Source organism: Cricetulus griseus, chromosome 3, assembly GCF_003668045.3.
Source record: "Cricetulus griseus strain 17A/GY chromosome 3, alternate assembly CriGri-PICRH-1.0, whole genome shotgun sequence".
Classification (NCBI taxonomy): domain Eukaryota; kingdom Metazoa; phylum Chordata; class Mammalia; order Rodentia; family Cricetidae; genus Cricetulus; species Cricetulus griseus.
The window spans coordinates 221729822-221748749 of NC_048596.1; the positions used below are offsets into that span (position 1 = coordinate 221729822).

An 18928-nucleotide genomic window follows, 5' to 3' on the forward strand; every position below is an offset into this window, starting at 1 on the left:
TAATCCTCCTGCCTCCTCTTCCAAGATAGGATCACAGACATATACCACCATGCCTGACTCTTTACATGGGTGGTGGGGATCTGAACTCAAGTCTCAACCTTGTACAGCAAGTGGTTTAATCACTGAGTTACCTCTCAAGCCCCTCCTGGAATGTGTTTATTTAATATTTAATGCTTTTTAAAAATCCTTGAGCTACCGTAGAAAAGTATTATCTATTGCTTGCTTAATCATTGCAAAACAAACAAACAAACAACAAAAAAACAACCATTGAATCAACCTACCGGAAATCCAAACTTTCAAGTGAGATTCTAATTTGACTTAACAAAAGATATCAGTGCTATTATGGACAATAGGCTATTAGGGACAATAACTTGGTTTTATTTTTGTTTGGGGACATTTTTTCATAAGGGAAAGTTATTTAAAAACCCCCTACTGACCCATCTCTTCTTATTAATCTTGAGAATCACCACATCATCGCCTTTGATTAACTCTTCGGAACTTTCTTGAAATGTGATAGCAACAGCTTTTTAAATAATATTTTCATACTGGCCATGGAATCTGGTATGCATAATCCCAGCATCAGGGAAGGCTGAAGTTGAAGGATCACCCTAAGCTTAAGGCCTGCCTGGATTACATCGTGCTCCAGGCCTACCTGGGCTACAGAGTGTAGTACTCTGTCTCAGAACAAAAATCATGATAATAATAATCTTAAACATTTTTCCAAGTTGAAACACCATTAGTCATTAATGTCAAAAACCACACCACCTCTGACATATAGAATTGTCTGTACGATACAAGCAAGAAGGACACATGACTCACAAAAGAGGCTATAAGAGATTATGTCTTTCTTTTCCTCTCTAGTTTTAATACTGCTCTAGTTTTTGGTTTTTCTTTTCATGATAGGTAAGTAAATAAAATGTAACTGATAGTGAAACTGAAAAACTTGAAGCTAAGTGTCATCACTTCAGAATAGCCATTAGAGCCATATGGAGTGAAATGGACTGAGATATATATATACCTAGTATGATAAGTGTTTGAGTGGCTTCCTTATACTGGCTGAATGATGTTTTTATTTGAGATCTGATTAGAGTAAAGTGATTTTATTTGGGGAACAGGGGAAGAATCATCTGGGACAAGTGAGCACATCTGTTCCATAGAATTTTTTGGTAACAAGCTTTATTAAAACGGAATCACCGAAGCTCTGCTGCCCGGGGCTGTCTACTGGGACCTGGAAATACCTTTGTTACAAAAGACTGGAGGTACTGATGTTAATCACTAAAGCAAGTCCCTGAAACACAAGCTGTGTTAGGACCCAGAAGCCAACTGAAAAAGACTCATAGTAAAGAAATTCCATGAGCCGCACTGGGTCTATCTGGTGGACTCGCCACTTAGCAAGCTCCTCCACATACTGCAGAGGTAGAGAAAGATAGGAAGCACTAAGAGGCTCCGCAGTCCAGAAAAACACAGTCCAGCAAGGAAAAGAAGCCAGGTTTTGGGAGTTAGCGTACATGACATTGTTATTAGTTTTCGTGCTACTGTGACCAAAAATATTTGGTAAAGACAATCAGTGAGTGGGAGGACTCAGTTGGGTTCACACTTTCAGAGGGTTCCATTCATGGTTGTTTGGCCTCATGTACTGATACAAAGCATCCTGGTAGTGGATGTGTGTGGGGTGGGGGTTGGGGGGGAGTGTCCACAACATGGCTTAAAGGAAGCAGAACACAAGACAGGAAGTAGACTGGGTAATTAACTCGTAGAACCCTCCCCCAGTAGACAGCCTACTCCCTTCAGCCACACCCCATTTTCCAAAGTTTCAGACATCCAAAATAGCACCCCCAACTAGAGATCAAGCATTCAAAACATGAGCCTGTTGGGGGACATTTCAAATTCAAGCCGTGATAGCATCTGTACACAATCAAATGCTGTTCTGTGTGAGAGAATCTGAGCTTACGGGAGCGGGGTTAGTGGTTGGGAAGAAACCTTATTGTAGCCTTGAGATAGCATCTGTAGGATTCTATTTGTATTCCTTTTCAAAAAGAAAATCCTGATTTTGGATTTAGCAATGTATTGCTCAATTGATAGAGGCAAATAGCAGCCCTCATTAACACAAGAGGTTGATTTTCAAATTCAAAGTTGTGGTGCTTATTTATACTCAAACATCCCCCATTAACTTCCAAAAGCCACATGTCCTTAGCTCCCTGGAAGAGCAATTAAAAGCAAAGAGTATAATGACCTTTTAATATTTTATTGTCTATAAACCATGGGACTGTATGGTCACTACTCTAGAGAGAAAGAAACCTTGGTGAACATAAAAAATAGTGTTCTCGTGATTGTTTTTCCTGTTTCTACTTTTGAAATCAGATCTTCCCCCTTTGAGAGTGTATTAATAGTTAATGTAAACTAAAATGAGTTTGTCTCTTAAAAATTCTAGGCTTTGAAGTCTTTCTAGTCAAGCCAGAAAATGCAAGTCATGGGCTTGAGCAAGAGTTTTAGAAGTTCCCGGAAAAGACAAGAAAGATCTCATTTTCTTGTACACATCTTCAAAACATGATATGTGCATTTATATTGATGGCTATATTTCAAAAGATGAGAAAGTTATCTTCTTGTCCAGCCTACAGGGTTGAGTGCTGGTAGCTCTAAAATATATTGCTTGCTCTTTCATTGCTGTGATAAAACACCATGACTAAAATTAGCTTAAGAAAGAGTGGTATATTTTGGCTTATGGTTCCAGAGAGTTAGAGTCTATCATGGTAGGAAGTCATGGCATGATGACAGGATCAGGAAGCTGACAGTTCACATTTTCATCCACACACAGAAAGCAGAAAAAGAGAACAGGAATTGGGTCAAGGCTAGAAACTCTAAAAGCCTACCCCCAATGATGTTTTTCTTCTAAAAAGGCTGTACCTCCCCCAAACAGTGCCACCAACTGGGGACCAATTATACAACCACCTGAGCCTATGGGAGACATTTTGTGGTGATATATTATTTATGATCTAATAAAGCAAGCTGAAGATCAGAAAAGCAATGCAGCTAGCCACTAGCTTTTACCTCTACCTCAGACCGAAGTGGGTGATCCTGTCTCCACGAATCCTGAGAATGCAATCCAGACTGTAGTGCTCTCCTCAGACTGCAATCTCTTCCCTGTCTGGAAACTAAATCTCAAATGAGACCCTTTGCTTCTTCCTTTTATACCTCTCAAATCCTGGTGTAAGCTCTGATTCACTCTCGTGTAGCCCAGGGTGGTCTTGGACTCACAGAGATTCATCTGTCTTAGGTTCATGCCTGGCTTCTATGGCTAGCTAGTATGGCTGCCGGAATTAAAGGTATGTATCACCACTGCCTGGCTATGTGGCTGTGGCTAGCTTTGCATTTTGATCTCCAGTTGTTTTATTAAATTGTAAATATCCCCACATTTCTCATTCCAATCACCATAACTACAAATCAAAGTTTGCAGATTACTAGAGTCATAGTTTTTCATTTACATGAAAGATTTGCATCTAACTCAGCAACTTTAGTTATTATAAGTCATTATTAGACCTTTTGATCATCTGGTGTCTACTTTCATACAAATGGATATTTGGAGGAGGGACAGTGGAAGTTGTTAAGGGGTTCTCACTTTGTAGCCCAGGCTGGCCTTGAATTCAGGATTCCCTTGCCTCAGCCTCCGAAGTGCTAAATTGGTATTACAAACAGACACTGCCATACCTGCCTCCAACAATTTCTGAATTGCCATTAAAGAGAAAATAGTTGCCACTCTCCTCTGCTGAGAGAAATAGATTTACTGAGATTTTTTTAGGTAAGAAGTGAAAACCAAAACAAAACCGCACACATTTATGTTAGTAATGGCTCACATTTAGGCTCTAGCTTTCATAACCTAACCAGTTCCGTCACACTTAAACATGTTAATTCCCTTAGTGCAGTTTCCCAAGAAAAAAAATTATCCTGTGTTAAACTTGAAGTATACTTCTCATTTCAACGAATTGAAATTAATATGATTCTCATATATCCACTTGTTTTAAAAAGAAAGAGGGTGTGTGTGGAGTTTTCCCATGATTTGAAAATGACCTGGAGAGCCACAAGTAATTGAGAAGCAGCAGGGCTCTGTCACGCCAGCGACAGCTTTCAAAGGGAACAGAATCTGAGAGTCTGAAGTGAAATGTTCACACAGAAACGTTATGAACATTTTCCAGAAAGCTTTGTTTTGTGCGGGGGAAGTCCATTTGAGCCTTTGGGTGTGTAATTTACATTTCAAAGCACAAAAAAACACACTGATTTTTTTTTTGCAAGTTGATACCATTCAAATCCTATGGGAATTGTTCAGCTATAAAGTAAGGATGGAACTTTGTGTTGTGACTCTTTTGTTAAGTATGGATTTAATCTTGGTATCACATTTTGAGTGAATTCTGAAGAGCACAGAGTTTCATGGTCATGACACTCAAATTATCAGAGCTGAGATTCCCAAGTTAAAGGATGACATTGTAGGAAGTGATCAGTTGTTTTCTCTTGCTGTTTCAGGAAAATCATTTGCCTGAAATCACAGGCTGAGGGAAGAAATCTTAGCTCATTTTGCATTTTATGCATTTACAACAAAATGAGAAGTTCCCAGGAATTTCCTTGAAGCCTAGGAAAATTAGACTCACTAAGAAATGAATATGCATACAACTGAGCAATTACCATCAGAAATGAAGGGTAAATAATCCATGCACATGTTAGGATAGCCTTAGTGTTAACCCATGGTGCATGTCCAAAACCCAGAATCTTATGGAGGGAAATCACCTGTGAATCCCCAGATGTTTTCCTAGGTCTGAAGATGTCAAACGCAATGACAAAAAGTTCACATGTACAGGAACCCAGAAGTGGACGATCTCTGTGACATCTTCCAAACCATCAGCTTCCCTGAACCTTCACAACTGGGCAAAGCATTCGATGGGAAGGAAATGATGACATGTTGTCATCCTTTTTTTTTTCTTTCATTTATTATAATCTCAGTGTTGCCTTGGCTCACCATCAGAAAACAAAAGGATTGGAGAAAGGAAGAAGAAAGAAGTAAAGATAAGAGTTGTTTCTTGCACACTTCTTGAAGATCAGTAGAGAATAAGTCTGTAATTTCACTTCTCACCCGTCATGGAGTTTCCTGGGTTCCCTGTAGTAATGAATAAATGAACGTGGACTGGCAGGACATATGTAAGACTGGAGGGTCCCCGTGCTTCCCGATTCAGAATCTCTCAATTCAGAATTTCTCAGATTTCACACAAATGATTGAGTGCTGGTCCCAGGTGGGAAGTGACACCCTGGTCAGGCAGGGCTAGCATCAAAGAGACCACTCTCCCTGAACAAAAACACAGATGTTGCCACAAGTGGCGGTGTGTGCCTGTAATGGCAGCAGGTGGGGAGGATGGTGAAGCAGATCATGAATTTGAGATCAGGGACTGGAGAGACGGCTCAGCAGTTAAGAACAGTTGCTCTCTCGGAGGAACTAGGTTAGATTTCCAGCACCCACGAGGCAGTTACAGATAGTTGTCTCTATGGCAACTCCAATTCTAGGAGATCCAGTACCTTCTTTGTCCTCCCTGGGCACAAGGCACACATGTGGTACACAGATAAACTTCTATACACATACAAAATAAGACATGGACATACATCTAGCCTCTATACATATAAAATAAGGATTTATTTTTTTTAAATTTAAGATCAACCTCGGCAGCATAGGCAGTTGAAGACCAACCCCAGCTAGATGAGACTGGGCCCTGTTGGGGGTAGGGTGGGATAGAGAAGAATGAAGAAGGGTGAGGAGGAGGAAGGAAAAAAAGGAGAATGGGGGGAAGGAGAAAGAAAAAGGACGATAAATAATAAAATATACTCTTGAGTTGCTACCAAATAGGTTAAGAAAAGTTTCTCCTGGAGCTTTGTGGGTTTGGGCAATGTGTGCAAGGCATTGTATACTCCTACTTTACTCAAGAACATTCTCTCCCTGGAGAACCACAGCTTCAAGATATGTCCATCAATTAAGGAGGGTTTAGCTGGTGCTTGCAGAGCATTCTCATCTCACCATTTCTGAGTTTCTGATTGGCCTTTTAGGCTACACTAGCTTTGTTTTTGTAGCAATGCTTTCAGGGTGGGTTCTTCCACCCTAAGCATACCCCAGAGACCCCGGGCTTCTCACTCAATGCACGGACATCTCCTTTGACCCAAGGGAACTTTCCTGAAAATGTTGTTTCCCAGATCTTTAAGAAATATTTTGTTTTTGTTTATGTGAGTGCACATGAGTGCAGTACCCATGAAAGGGCATCAGATTCCATGGAGCTGGAGTTACAGGTGGTATGAGCTGCTGATGTGGGTACTGGGAACAAAATTCTGGTCCTCTGCAAAAGCAGTGTATGCTCTTGGCTCTTAACCTTTGAGCCTCCTAGCCCCCAGCCCCTCCTGGATTTTTTTTTTTAAAGAAAAACCACGTGGTAGACTTTACCAACCTTTTTCTGGTGCTTAACTTTGTCCTTGTTCATTTTATAGTGTCTTGGCTAACTATGTTGTTCTTTGATGTGGTAAGTTCTCTATTTTTCATAATGCTAGGAATCTTTTTTTCTCCTGTAGATCACTCTCACTTCCCAAGTTTTCGCTAGCCAAACACAAACACATCCTCTCAACCTACCACCATCCAAAAAAACAACACAGCATTGAAACACCATTCCTATACTGGCAACAATAACACTACCTAAACACTTAAAATAAAACCTAGTTGATATTAAAAATCAGAGTGGGATTATTTTTTAACAACTGGTTGTCTAAGAGATTTTTTTAAAGTTTTCTTTCTAAAAATATAGTATGGCCATGAACTGTTTTACAGTATGTTTTTAAGCTAATGTTCATCAGTCATACCAAACTCTGGATAGTGACAGTGTGGCAGTCCCTGGACAAGAAAGCTGGAATTTCTAGCACATTTGTTACCTACAGTCTTGAGGAGTCCCAGGGTGGAGCAGCCACCTCTCCAGTTATTACTCAAGTACTAACCAGGTCCATCCTTCTTGACTCCTAAGGACACAGGCACAGCCCTGCTGTAGAACATTAGAGGGACTTTCTTATTTCCAGCTGCACATGTTGGCCAGATTGGCAGGGCTGGACACCTCCAAGTGACTGAAGGTGTTTATAAACAGCAAAAAGGCAAACAGCATGTCTACAGACTCACCCTCTGGGGAGGCCTGGAAATTGTGGATCCCTTCCAGAGTGTAATGGATTTGGACAGGCTTCATGCCCTGGTGACTTTTCTGTGTAAACTTGCCCTGGAGGAGAACAAGAGAATCCATGGCAAGCCTCAGCAAGGATGTGAAGCCTGTGGCTGTCATCAGGGATGTTTATTTGCCAACAAACCCGTGGTTGGTAGGTAAAAGGATCTCTTCCTCCTTCGGTTCCTTCCCCAAATATACTTTAGATGTGATGAGAGGAAGGAGCCTGGTCTCAGGTTTTGGCTCCATAAAGACACTGCTCATTGCTTCCCACAGTTCCAATAAATAAAATCTTACCCCACAGAAGTGCCTTTTGATATTTAAGGAATCACCCTTGGTGCTGATGAGCCATTGAGCCACATTTCCATGTTCAAGTGTTCATAGTTAAGTGGGCAGAAAAGACCCTCTGTCCACCACTGTGGAGTCTCAAATGTTTGGCCAATGTTGACTTAAATTGTGCTTCCTTGGCATCTAATTCTAGGTCATCATTAATAATCTCATTTTCCTAAACACCAGGAGTTCCCTCTTTGAACATCTCCAGGAGCTTTGCCACTATCTACCGGAGCACCTTGGACCTTCCTAAGCTATCGCTGAAGGTCCTCAAAATTCTGTTTCCAAACTGTCTTTTCAGCCCCATTGCCCCTTACATATGATCTCTTCCAATCAAGTTACACAGCTGCCTTGACAGTAAATATGAACTCTGTACCCATTTTCACAAAGAATGACCCCCTTTTTGAGTCATGCCCAAACCCCACTTTTATACCAGACCCGAAAAAGGCCTTCATTTCCTCAGAACTCTTGTATTGCTTGTGTAAGTTAGCACAATCAAACTTTATTCCTCTACCCACACTGCCAGTTATCTTTGCCTGAACAGCTCTCATTTTCTCAGCTACCTGTGAACACATTTTTGGTATGGACTGTGTCCTATCCCATCTGTATCTCTCCCAGTAATTTCTTTAAGACACTGAGGGCTCTAGCACACTAGCCAGTAGATGACAAGCCCCCCACCTTTTTTTTTTTAACTTGGATACATTGACTACATTGAGTCAAACAATTCAACTTTGAGAATTCCCTTCTGATTAGCTGCTTGAAGATGAATGCACAAACATTCCTGTTCTTATTCTTAGTAAATTTGGGAAATGCCCTGAATTGTAATGTTACTAGCATCCAGATGATTCCTAGACACTACTGAAATGAACTTGGATCGCTGGCACAGTTTTCCCCAATTGCATTTGGTGGTGGAGCTGCTGGTGCCATTGTTGTCAATGTGGTTTTCCACTTGGGATATAAAGAATTCTTGATCCTTAAGTTGACAGCATAGGTTTAAGGGTGATTGCTTTACAATCACCCCAGGATATTTCCACCTGTTTTCTGCAGCCTTCCCATTCTGCTTGCCACCTCCTAACTTTTTCATTCTTTCCTATTTATGTATTGATTTCCTGTTCATTGCTTTCATGTGGTAAAGTCCAAGCTCCTGGTGGCCAGTGTTTACCTAGCTTTAGATGAACAACACAGAAAGCTGCCAATATCCCAGGTTAGTGCTATGAATCTAATGCAAGTCTCCACAAGATGAACCCTGGCAAGCCCAGCAGATAAACTTGGGGCTTGGGGGTGGGCCAGTTTAAAGAAACACTATTTAAATACCAGAACCACATCCAAGTGTATACTGTTAATGGCTCTAGACACCAGGAACCCCTAGCATAAAGGGGTGCAGAACTGCTAAGTGACTAGACATAAGTGTATATAACCTTTACAGTAGGGGTCACATAGCCATAAGAATAGCCCAATACAAAAGAGAAACATTATCTAGAATATTAAGAAATGTGTTGGGCCAGACAGTGGTGGTGCATGCCTTTAATCCCAGCACTCGGGAGGCAGAGGCAGGTGAATCTCTGTGAGTTCGAGGCCAGCCTGGCCTACAAGAGCAAGCTCCAGGACAGCCTCGAAAGCCACAGAGAAACCCTGTCTCAGAAAAACCAAAAGAAAAAAAGAAAAGTGTGTTGGGACTTTATTTCTGTAACTCTTGACTGTGCGGATGGTTGAACCAGGGAAGTTTAAACTGTCTTCAACCCCAAGTGTGTGTGAGTTTATGGGAGATGACACTGACTCCAGGATCACTTGCACCAATCCTCCCGATAGTCCCAGATAATCCACATCATACTTGCTAAGTAGTCTCTAAACTTGTCCAAAGGAAAGGTTGGTTATGTATCACACTGATGAAATAGTTTCCAGCAGGAGATGAATCTAGGAAGGCAAAAGGTGCTTTTTGATAAGCAGAAAGTCCGCCCTTCTTGAAATCTGTGCACCCAACTGCAGGGCCCTGGAAGATTCTCCTAGTATCCACCCCACTGGGGTCCTTTTCTTCCCACAGCCATAACCAATGCTGCTCAGAACCTGGTACACAGTTGGTGTCTCTGTGAGGGCAGAGGTTGTGAGGCTGTCTATGTCTGTATCCCTGGCCCTGCACTGGAAAAGGAGACCCCTCAGCTTAGTGTGTCCCCCTCTGTGTCACATAAACAAAAACAACACCCCCTCCCCCATGCCTCCTGTCACTAGCCATTATAAGTGAGCAGATGTGTGGCTCTCAGTCATTCAGGCTGTATGAAACAGGGTGGTTATTTTCCCAGAAGGTGATGTGATGTTTCTTGACTTTCTCTTTCAGCAATGAGGTGGTAAGGAGTGACCTGAAAAAGCTGCCAGCCCTTCCTACCCAAGCCCTGAAGGAACACCCCTCCCTGGCCTACTGGTAAGACCCCCTGTCCCAGAACCTTCTCATAGAAAAGTCTCCCATCTTCAAGGAGGGTGCAGGGCTTCAGACCACTAAGGCCAACTATTAGCTCCCACATGCCTCTTCTCTCCCCACTGTGTCAGGGAACTTAGATGTTCAGAACTCTTTTCAGAGTCAGCAGCAGTAGTTTATGCTTATAATACCAGAATTTGGGGAGACTGAGGCAGAAGGATTCCAAGTTCGAGGTCAGCATAGGCTACACAGTACATTCCAGGATAGCTTGGGGTAGAGCAAAACCCTGTCTCAAAAAAAAAAAATAGAAAGAAAGAAAGAAAGAAGGAAAGAAAAGGCCAGAAATTATATCTGCAAATATTTACATAGCACATATGTTAGATCTCTCCCTTAATAATAACAATTTTGTGATTTCACTTTTGAAATGGCACCTCCTTAAGAAATATTTCCCGTGCTGATCCAGTTTCATGTTGGAATGGATGGCGGGATGTGGGAGGTCTGGAAGGGTGGGAGAAGCAGGTTGTTTCCTTGGCAACAGAAGAAGCAGGTTGTTTTCTTTCTCCTTGGTGTTTCCTATATCCCGATTTAACCGTTTGTCACATTATGCCATGGTTCATTTGCTGAGCCCTAAGTTACCCAATTCCACATGATTTAGGCATTTGTGGTTGGGCTGTGGTGGAGCAGGGCTCAAATTCCTAAAGAGTGTGTTGGAATCCTGCTGGGTACTTATGCACTGACCACTGCCCTGTGTCCCTTGTATTCCTTCTGACCCTTCTCAGGAAGTCGGGTGACTGCTCATAGTGTAAGACATAGTCCTAGTGGTATAGGCCTGCAACCCCAGATTCTCAGAGGGCTGAGGCAGGAGGATTACAAATTGAAGGCCTCCCTGAGCTACAGAGTGAACTCAAACCCCACAGCTTAGTGAAACCTTGTCTCAAAAAAAAAAAAATTTTAAGGGTTAGAATATAATTTAATGGCATGATGTTTGCTTAGCATGTGTGAGGCCCTCAGTCCAAGAAAGAAAGAAGAGAGGAGAGAAAAGGAGAAGGGAGGAGAGGAGAGAGAGGAGGGGAGAGGAGAGAAGAGAGGGGAAGGAGAGGAGAGGAGAGAGAAGGGGATGAGGGAGAGAGGGAAGAAGAGGAAAGAGAGGGAGAGAGAGGGGAAGAGAGGAGAGGGGGAGAAGAGAAGAAGGGAGAGGAGGGAAGAGGAGAGGAGGAGGGGGGAAGAGAGGAGAGGAAGCCAAAAGCACCAAACAAGTTGATCCTAGCAAACCCAACACATAGCTCACCATTCTGAAATTTTTGAACTGGTACTCCACCCTGTCTAGATACTTCAGCAGTAAATAAACTAAATGTTCAAGTATTCAAGTAGATTTAAGGATGCCTTTAAATTGGGAAGGTCAGATCATAATGCAGAGCTCTTTAGAGAGATGAAACCCATACGCAGAAATCACTTTTCTCAGAGAAGCCCCTTCCCTGAAGAGCTGGACTCAAGACTGTGAGTGCCGATCGGTAGACTTCCATCTCTCACTGTACCTCAGGCCTCATCTAGTCATCATTCTTCCTTTGGAAATGTATCTATAAACAAAGAGCAGGCTTATGCAAAGGACTCCAAATTCAAAACCTGTCTGGGTGATATTTGTGAGTTGAAGGCCAGCCTGGGCTATCAAGTGAGACATTGTCTCATTAAAAAAGATTGATGGTAATAGCTCCAGAGGCCAATGGTTCTCACATGCAGGGATGAATTACACTTGAGAACTGTAATGTCGGTAGACAGTCTGGAGTCAGAATTGCCTTTGACCTAATCTATCCCTCAATCAGGCCTTTATTTATTGTCTAACACTGTTAAACCAACCCCAATGCCAATTGCAGAGCTCCCCCTCCTCCCCCTCTCTCATCCTGGATCACTCTTGCATTGTCTCCACCCGATCCTCTGTGTTCATGTTATTAGTAATATAGAAAGCCTTCCTTCTGGCTCTGCTCTCTGCCTTTTATCAGCGTGAATATCTCTCTGCATAAACAGCTTACCCACAGCCATCTTAGCAGTATATCCTTTAGGCACGTGACCAAGCCAGCCCTTTTCTAGGGCCTCACCCAGACCCCTGAGTGCTCAGTCAACTGTCTAATGCACTGGGAGAGAGGCTGGATAGGGAAGCCTTCCAGTGTCACACCCATCTGTGAACCAATCAATAGCAAGGATCATCCTGGTGCTAAAAGAATCCATGGCCCTTTCACTGTGTCCCCACCTTGTTGCCTTGTGCTCAGCCTATTTGCAAGAAGCAAAGAGAGTTCAACTTTTCTGTAGCCTGTGGGTTTTTCATTGTTATTGTGTCTGGTCCTTAAACAGATCTTGGGTATTTGGGAGACATTCTGCAGAGCTAGGAACACTACCCTTTCCATAGGTTCCAGAGACAGGTGGGAACAGGATGGAGTGGATTTGGACAGGCTAGATGAGTCCCCAGCTGGCACTGAGTATGTCATCACATGACAGGCCACTGTTGACTTAATGGGAAGAAAGAAGTGGGAAAAGTGGAGTTGAGAGAAGGTCACCACTGTGGCTTACCAGATGGCTTTAGATAGCAGGCAGCCGGACAAAGTTGGAGGTGGCAGCTGTCAGGTCCCATGAGACGTTGTAGTCAGGCCAGTAGAACAGCTGCCTGGCAGTGTTTGGGACTTTGTTTTGTTGATGTTTCTTAAGCCTTGCTTATGTTCAGAACATCATATTGACTTTCAGTCCCCACCCCGACACCTCAGGGATGCTCTTGACCAGAGCTAAAAAAGAAATGGGCTTGCATCTCCATTGGTTGGCTTGACCACAGATCCAGAAGTTGACTTCATCAAATCACAGTTATGTGGTTGAGAATGTGCTATTATAGGTCATGAACTTATAAAATAGATGTCCTCAATAGTGGGGGGGGGAGAAGGTTCCACATAAATTCTGGGGTGAAGAATTATTAGTGAGTGCCCAAGATCAGTGAACGAAATCTTGAGGGTACAACCCTGTATCACACATTCTCCCCATCATGACGCTCTTATACAAAGTTAAAGGAGTCCCCTTGTTGAAGAAATGACAGGTGAATCTGTGGGAATCAAAGTCAAAACTATAGCCCAGGGTATAGAGGATAAAGCTTTTAAAATTGTCCTTAGTAGGTGGTACATAAGACCTTTTGCCAACAACTGTTCCCCATTTTTTCTGTGGGCTGACTCTTCAACTCCTGAGACTGTAATGGGAGCTCCATTGTTCCCACCTTTCTTGGCACCAGTCACTCCCCAGGAAGTCTGTACATTACCCCAACCACACTCCATTCTGTCAAAGAAAATTTTGGCTAGCCATTGTCACCAAGGAGCCATTTAATCTCCTGTTAATTTTAGAAGTAAAACCTCAAAAGATAAATGGGCTGTAATCTCATTCTGTTAGCTAGTATGTTGTTTTCCCAATGTGGCCCTGGGACTTTTATTCACCAGGCCCATATTCCAGAATTTTCTCTCTGCCTTGGAAGCTCTGAGTCTTAACTACTCAGAACGGTTTAGCCCAGAGCACTGGGTAGGAGCAACACTACCCCGCAGCCCCAGATCCTGTGTGGATTGGACCAGAAGGGAGAACTGAGCAAGTTTAACCACAGCATCCTCTGTGACTAGTGCCAAATGCTTCTTCATGTTTTCCTATTCCATAATATCTTTCAGAGAACACCCTTCCCCCACCCCCACCCCACCCAGCCTCCCTCTCCACCAACCTGCATACTAATCTTATCTAACTGACAAGCAGTCAGAGGTAAAGATAATGTAAGTCCTCTGAGGAGAAAACAGGCTTTTCTATCCCTACTGTTTCTAAGAGAATTCTAAGAGCAGCATTGAGACATGTCATTTCAGGACATGGTTATTTTCCATCTATAGCTTCCTCAGAGGTTCTCATGGGGATGGAGGGTGAAGTCTTAGTGCCCTGGGGGGCAGGATGCTCACCTCTAATGCCAAAATCCTTTCCTTCTGATTCTAGTGAGGACAGAGTCATTGAGTACTACAAGAAACTGAATGGCCAGACAAGGGGTCAAGCAATCGTGAAGTAAGTGGCCCCTCTGAGTACGCACTAAGATTGTGTTTGGGAGCTGAAGAGACAGCTCAGTCAATAAAGTGCTTGCCCTGTAAGCAGAGGAACCCCAATTCAGATCCCCGGAACCCACCCACGTAAAAACAAAAACAAACAACAACCAAAAGAAAAAAAACACACAAAACAACAGGCATGGCAATGGCCATATAATGGCAGCCCTGCACAGTCAGAGGCAAGCAGATCCTGAGACGTCACTAGCCAGCCAGCATAGCTGAATCAATGAGCTCCATGCCACTGGGGCTGAGTCTCAAAAAAATAATGTGGAGAGCAATAGAGGAAGACATTCAACATCAACTTACACATACTCGCAATTATATTTGCAGATGCACGTACACGTGAACACATACACACATATACACAACATACACGCATACACGCATACAAAGACTGTGTGTCAATAGGCTACCTATCAAGGTTGTTGATTTCTCCATTAAAAGATATGTAGGGAGAGGGGTGTTTCTACTAATTTCCAAGTTAATAATCACTCCAGACCTCCATAACACACAGCAGAAGGACATATATATGTGATACAACACCACTTCTGTCTAATAACCATTGTGCATTGTTGTGTGCGTTGTCTTCACAGCTACATGAGTATCGTGGAGTCTCTCCCAACCTACGGTGTTCACTATTATGCAGTGAAGGTAAGTGAATGTATTTGCTGAATTCTGCCCACACTGTCCTGGAAAAACAAGCAAGCAAACAGAAGATTCTCATATTTTTTAGTCTGGAAATTCTGAAGGGAATACAGTTGATAGAGGTTGGCTTGGTCAGAAAGACTGCTTGCCAGGGGAAATTGAGCAACTGAATTTTATCCCTAGGGTACTAACTCTTGATAGAGTGACTCTCCGATACTCTTTATTTTTTTCTTCTGTGAAGTAATGTAATAAATCTCTACTTCCTTTCCATCTCAGAGGAATCCTGGGAAATCAGGGCTTCAGGGCCTCTCACTAAATACGAGGAACCAGAGAGACCAAAAACCTGTGGCAGAATGTTGTGTTTCTCTTGGGGGTCTGATCCCACATAGTCAGCTTTCCAAGGAGAACTGGGACCATAGAAAGAGTCTAAGACTGTGTTGTGGAATGTGGCATTATCAAATCCAATGTGATATTAACTTAGTCTAAATTCTATTCAGTTCCATCCACACTGTGTGACAATGACATCTCTTCTGAGATGATAGCTAAAGATGCCTTTCTTAAGCCTAAGTCACAGTGTCAAGCAGAGCAAACTGGCCTCTGGAAACTTCTTCTGTTCCATATGAGAAAGGTGAATCCTCCCCAAAGTCCAGCCCCCTAGGTAATGTTGTATAGGAAGATGTGGCCACTGACCCCCAAGTACAAGTGTTCATGAAAAGGAGCTCAGAATCCCCTATGCCAGGGTTTGTCACTCTGACCTCACAGTGTCACTGAGTTTCCTCTGGTTTTATTCAACAAAATCAGTGTCATGTACAGGCACCACCCGGAGACAGCAACAGGGAGCAACATAATGATCTTACACTACATGTCTGCCTACCTATCTGTCCGTCCATCCATCCATCTATTCATCTACCTAGCATGCACAAGCACAAGACCTTGAGTGCAATCCTCCCTGCTATAAATAAAGAAATAAATACTTTTTAGATGGAGTGGGGTAGTTCATTGGTAGAGTCCACATTTAACACACATGAGGCCATGAGTTCATTCCCCAACACAAGAAAAGATTGTAAAGAAACCATATACTTCTGGAGCTTTGAATGATTTTTTTCTACTCCGGGTACACTGCCTTCTCCCATGTCATCAGCTGAGCCAGGAAATCTCTTTGTGTTTATCTTCTCCAGCCCCATGTTGACCTATACTCCTTTTGATATCCTAGGACAAGCAGGGGATACCATGGTGGCTGGGACTAAGCTACAAAGGAATCTTCCAGTATGACTACCATGATAAAGTGAAGCCAAGGAAGGTAAGAGTGCCCTCTCCTATGGACTTGAGGGCTTTCTTTTGAGAGAGGAACGGGGTATAGTGAGTTAACATTGCACAGCTTGAGGGCTCACCAATCCCATGCTAATGTATGTATATATAAATTGCAGTGATTTTGTCTGAGATCCCTGGGTAAATATTTTTGTCTCTCAGTCTCTAAGGAAACAAAGTGTTATAATTACTTAAGGTTTGGTTTTTGGCTCCATCTTCCAAGAGCAGATGGGCAAATGGGCTCTGAGGAACTATCATGGACGTTTTGGCAAAATGAAGGAATATTATCTCCTGAGGACAATCTGAGTTCTCCATGATGGCTTTTGGAGTAGAGCCATAGGTCAAGAGAGTGTACAGGTCAAGGAGTAATGAAAATATAAAGAGTTAGAAAAAATCTTGAAAATCTGGCAAACACCTTAATGGTATCATAGAAGTGAACAGAGACTAGAGTCATCTGCCCCAGAGAAAGGGAGTCAAGCCACTGGAAACACGAGTGTGTTTGAATTTTCTTTTCACTTGCACAACATTTTCTAAACCCAAACAAATTGAAAACTTAAATGGAAAAATGCTTTTGGTGTGAAAGTGAACTGTTGGTCTACTATGCACCCTAGACTGCTGCCCAAGCTGTTGTATCTGTGACTAGGATAGACACCCACCAAATACATCTGGGCTGGCCACACTCTATGCACATCTAGACTAACCACACTCTATGTACACCTGGGCTGGTCACACTCTATGTACACCTGGGCTGGTCACACTCATGTACACCTGGGCTGGTCACACTTATGTACAACCTGGGCTGGTCACACTCTATGTACACCTGGGCTGGTCACACTCTATGTACACCTGGGTTGGTCACACTCTATGCACACCTGGGCTGACCACACTCTATGCACATAACTGGGCTGACTACACTCTATATACATATATGGGCTGGCCACACTCTATGTATAAACTTGGGCTGACCACTTTATGAAGTAAACACTGACCTCTTAGTCACTTTCTTAAATTGGTAATAGGAAAATGGCCCTGTGATAGGAAGAATTTTCACTCAGTTGACCAGTAAATCACTTCATTTCTAAGTAAAGGTCATGAACAAATGATGGAGGAGTTGTTCACTGGGAATAATGCAGCAAGGACCTGACTCTTTGGCGGACTGAGTTGCTTTGTGTGGCAAGCTCCAAAACCTCTGTTTGCCATTTACACATAAGAAGTGAATAGTGCCCCCTGTTCCTGCTTAGCACTCTAAGTTTTCTGGGCTGTAGACTCACACTTCTTCCTTGCTGTCTTTCTGTTTCCCTGGTACTTTTCTCCATCTGGCCCTTCTAATTCTTTGTGTAAGTTCCCTCTTCACGCCCTCCTTCTCTTTTACATCACCACTTCTTTCTTTCCCTCCAGCCAAACTGTTTTTTTTTTTTTTTCTACTTGCAAATGACAAACATACCCAGCACCTTTCACAAAGCCCTGGTTGCAATGTGTGCAGTTCTGCCTTGCCCTCCTTGGAAGGAGAAAGCTGGGAGGACAACATAGCTTAGGACATTCACAGTATTGGGTCTGGATAGACACCCAGGGAACTGTAGAGAATAGACACTTAGGTATTCAGTTGGACCTTAAAGGTGTCAAGAATTTCCAAAGCATAAGTGAAGCAAGGCCAGTCTGTGAAATCCATGCCAACAGTATTGAAACTTCTGTCCACTGTATTCCTGAGTAGGTGTTTTTTCTTAATTTCTCTTAAGTATAATTCTAATGAAATTAATAAGATAGCACTTAGTATATATAAAACACAAGAGAGACGAATAACATGGATTCAATGAATTAATCACTATTAGTTAGAACCGAGTTTTGGTTTCCAGTGCTCACAGAAAGTTCTTTAAAAAAAAAAAAAGTATCAACAGAGAAGGAAGGACAGCAGTTGGATCCCCATAAAAGTCACTAGCATTCATGAGTGAAAATTTTCAGTTCTTGGTCATGGAAATCCCTGGGAGACAGCCAGATGCTGCCTGTGCAGGATCATGTGCAGTTTGGGGGTCCTTGGGAAATGAGTGCACAAGCTGAATATAAAATTAGCAACAGTCCTTTCAAACCCCAATCAGGCCAAGTGATGCTTCGGCTTCATTAGCTTTGAGGGGTCTGTGTGCCTGCCAAGACATTAATGGGACTTAAGGGCAAAACTGAAGAGTGAACGAAAGCCATAGTTATGAAATCCAGGCTGCTGGAAGACTTGGGGAGGAGTCCTTTATCTCAGTACCTGACATTATTAGCACCACAAACCCCTTTTTTGTTGCATGTAGGAAACAGGAGAGACTCTGAGCAGCTTAGAGCACCGGAACATGCATGTGTTAAGGAGCTGCACACACCTCGCAGATAGTTATCACTGTAGACTCCCTTACAGAGTATTCCAAGTCCCTCCTTGATACCTCCAAACCAAGTTCTTAACCTCCACTGTGTGTCAGAGACTCCAGGAAGATGCTGGAATTCACAGCTGCTTTCCTGGGTCCACCTTGTCTCTCTGACTCTCTGCTATGCATGTAGAAAGTATTACAAGGATATTCACGTGGGTCTGGAGATAGGTACCATCACTCAAGGCCATCTGTGCTTCCTGCACTGAGACTTGGGAAAAGCTGGCCAGGTAGATGAGGCGTGACTGGGTTGTCCCTGGGTACTGAGGACTGGAGTGTTCCCAAGCACAGAGGATGAATGAGCTACATCTGAGGGATGTCCTCCAGGTGGTAGCACGCCTTCCTGGCACTGGGGCCAGGTACATCCCCAGCACTTTAAGCCTCCAGGGATGCTCAGGAGATGATCGGTGCCCAGAACTAAGTACTTGGAGGCATCTGTGGCAACAACTGCCTCTCTTGCCCGGGCAGCTCTTCCCACCCAGCAGCGAGCAGAGGCCCTCACTGACACTTTGATCCACT

At 43.1% G+C, this 18928-nt stretch overlaps 1 protein-coding gene across 3 annotated transcripts in view; it reads left to right on the top strand.

Annotated features, from left to right (window-relative positions):
• The window catches only part of Frmd4a (FERM domain containing 4A), a 303426-nt gene that overhangs the window by 211583 nt on the left and 72915 nt on the right, over window positions 1-18928 (top strand). For all 3 annotated transcript variants that reach the window (XM_027405198.2, XM_027405203.2, XM_027405200.2), the window contains exons 8-11: window positions 9883-9966; window positions 13954-14019; window positions 14651-14708; window positions 15916-16002. In XM_027405198.2, coding sequence (XP_027260999.1) covers window positions 9883-9966; window positions 13954-14019; window positions 14651-14708; window positions 15916-16002 — 295 coding nt within the window. The remainder of the gene's footprint in view (window positions 1-9882; window positions 9967-13953; window positions 14020-14650; window positions 14709-15915; window positions 16003-18928) is intronic.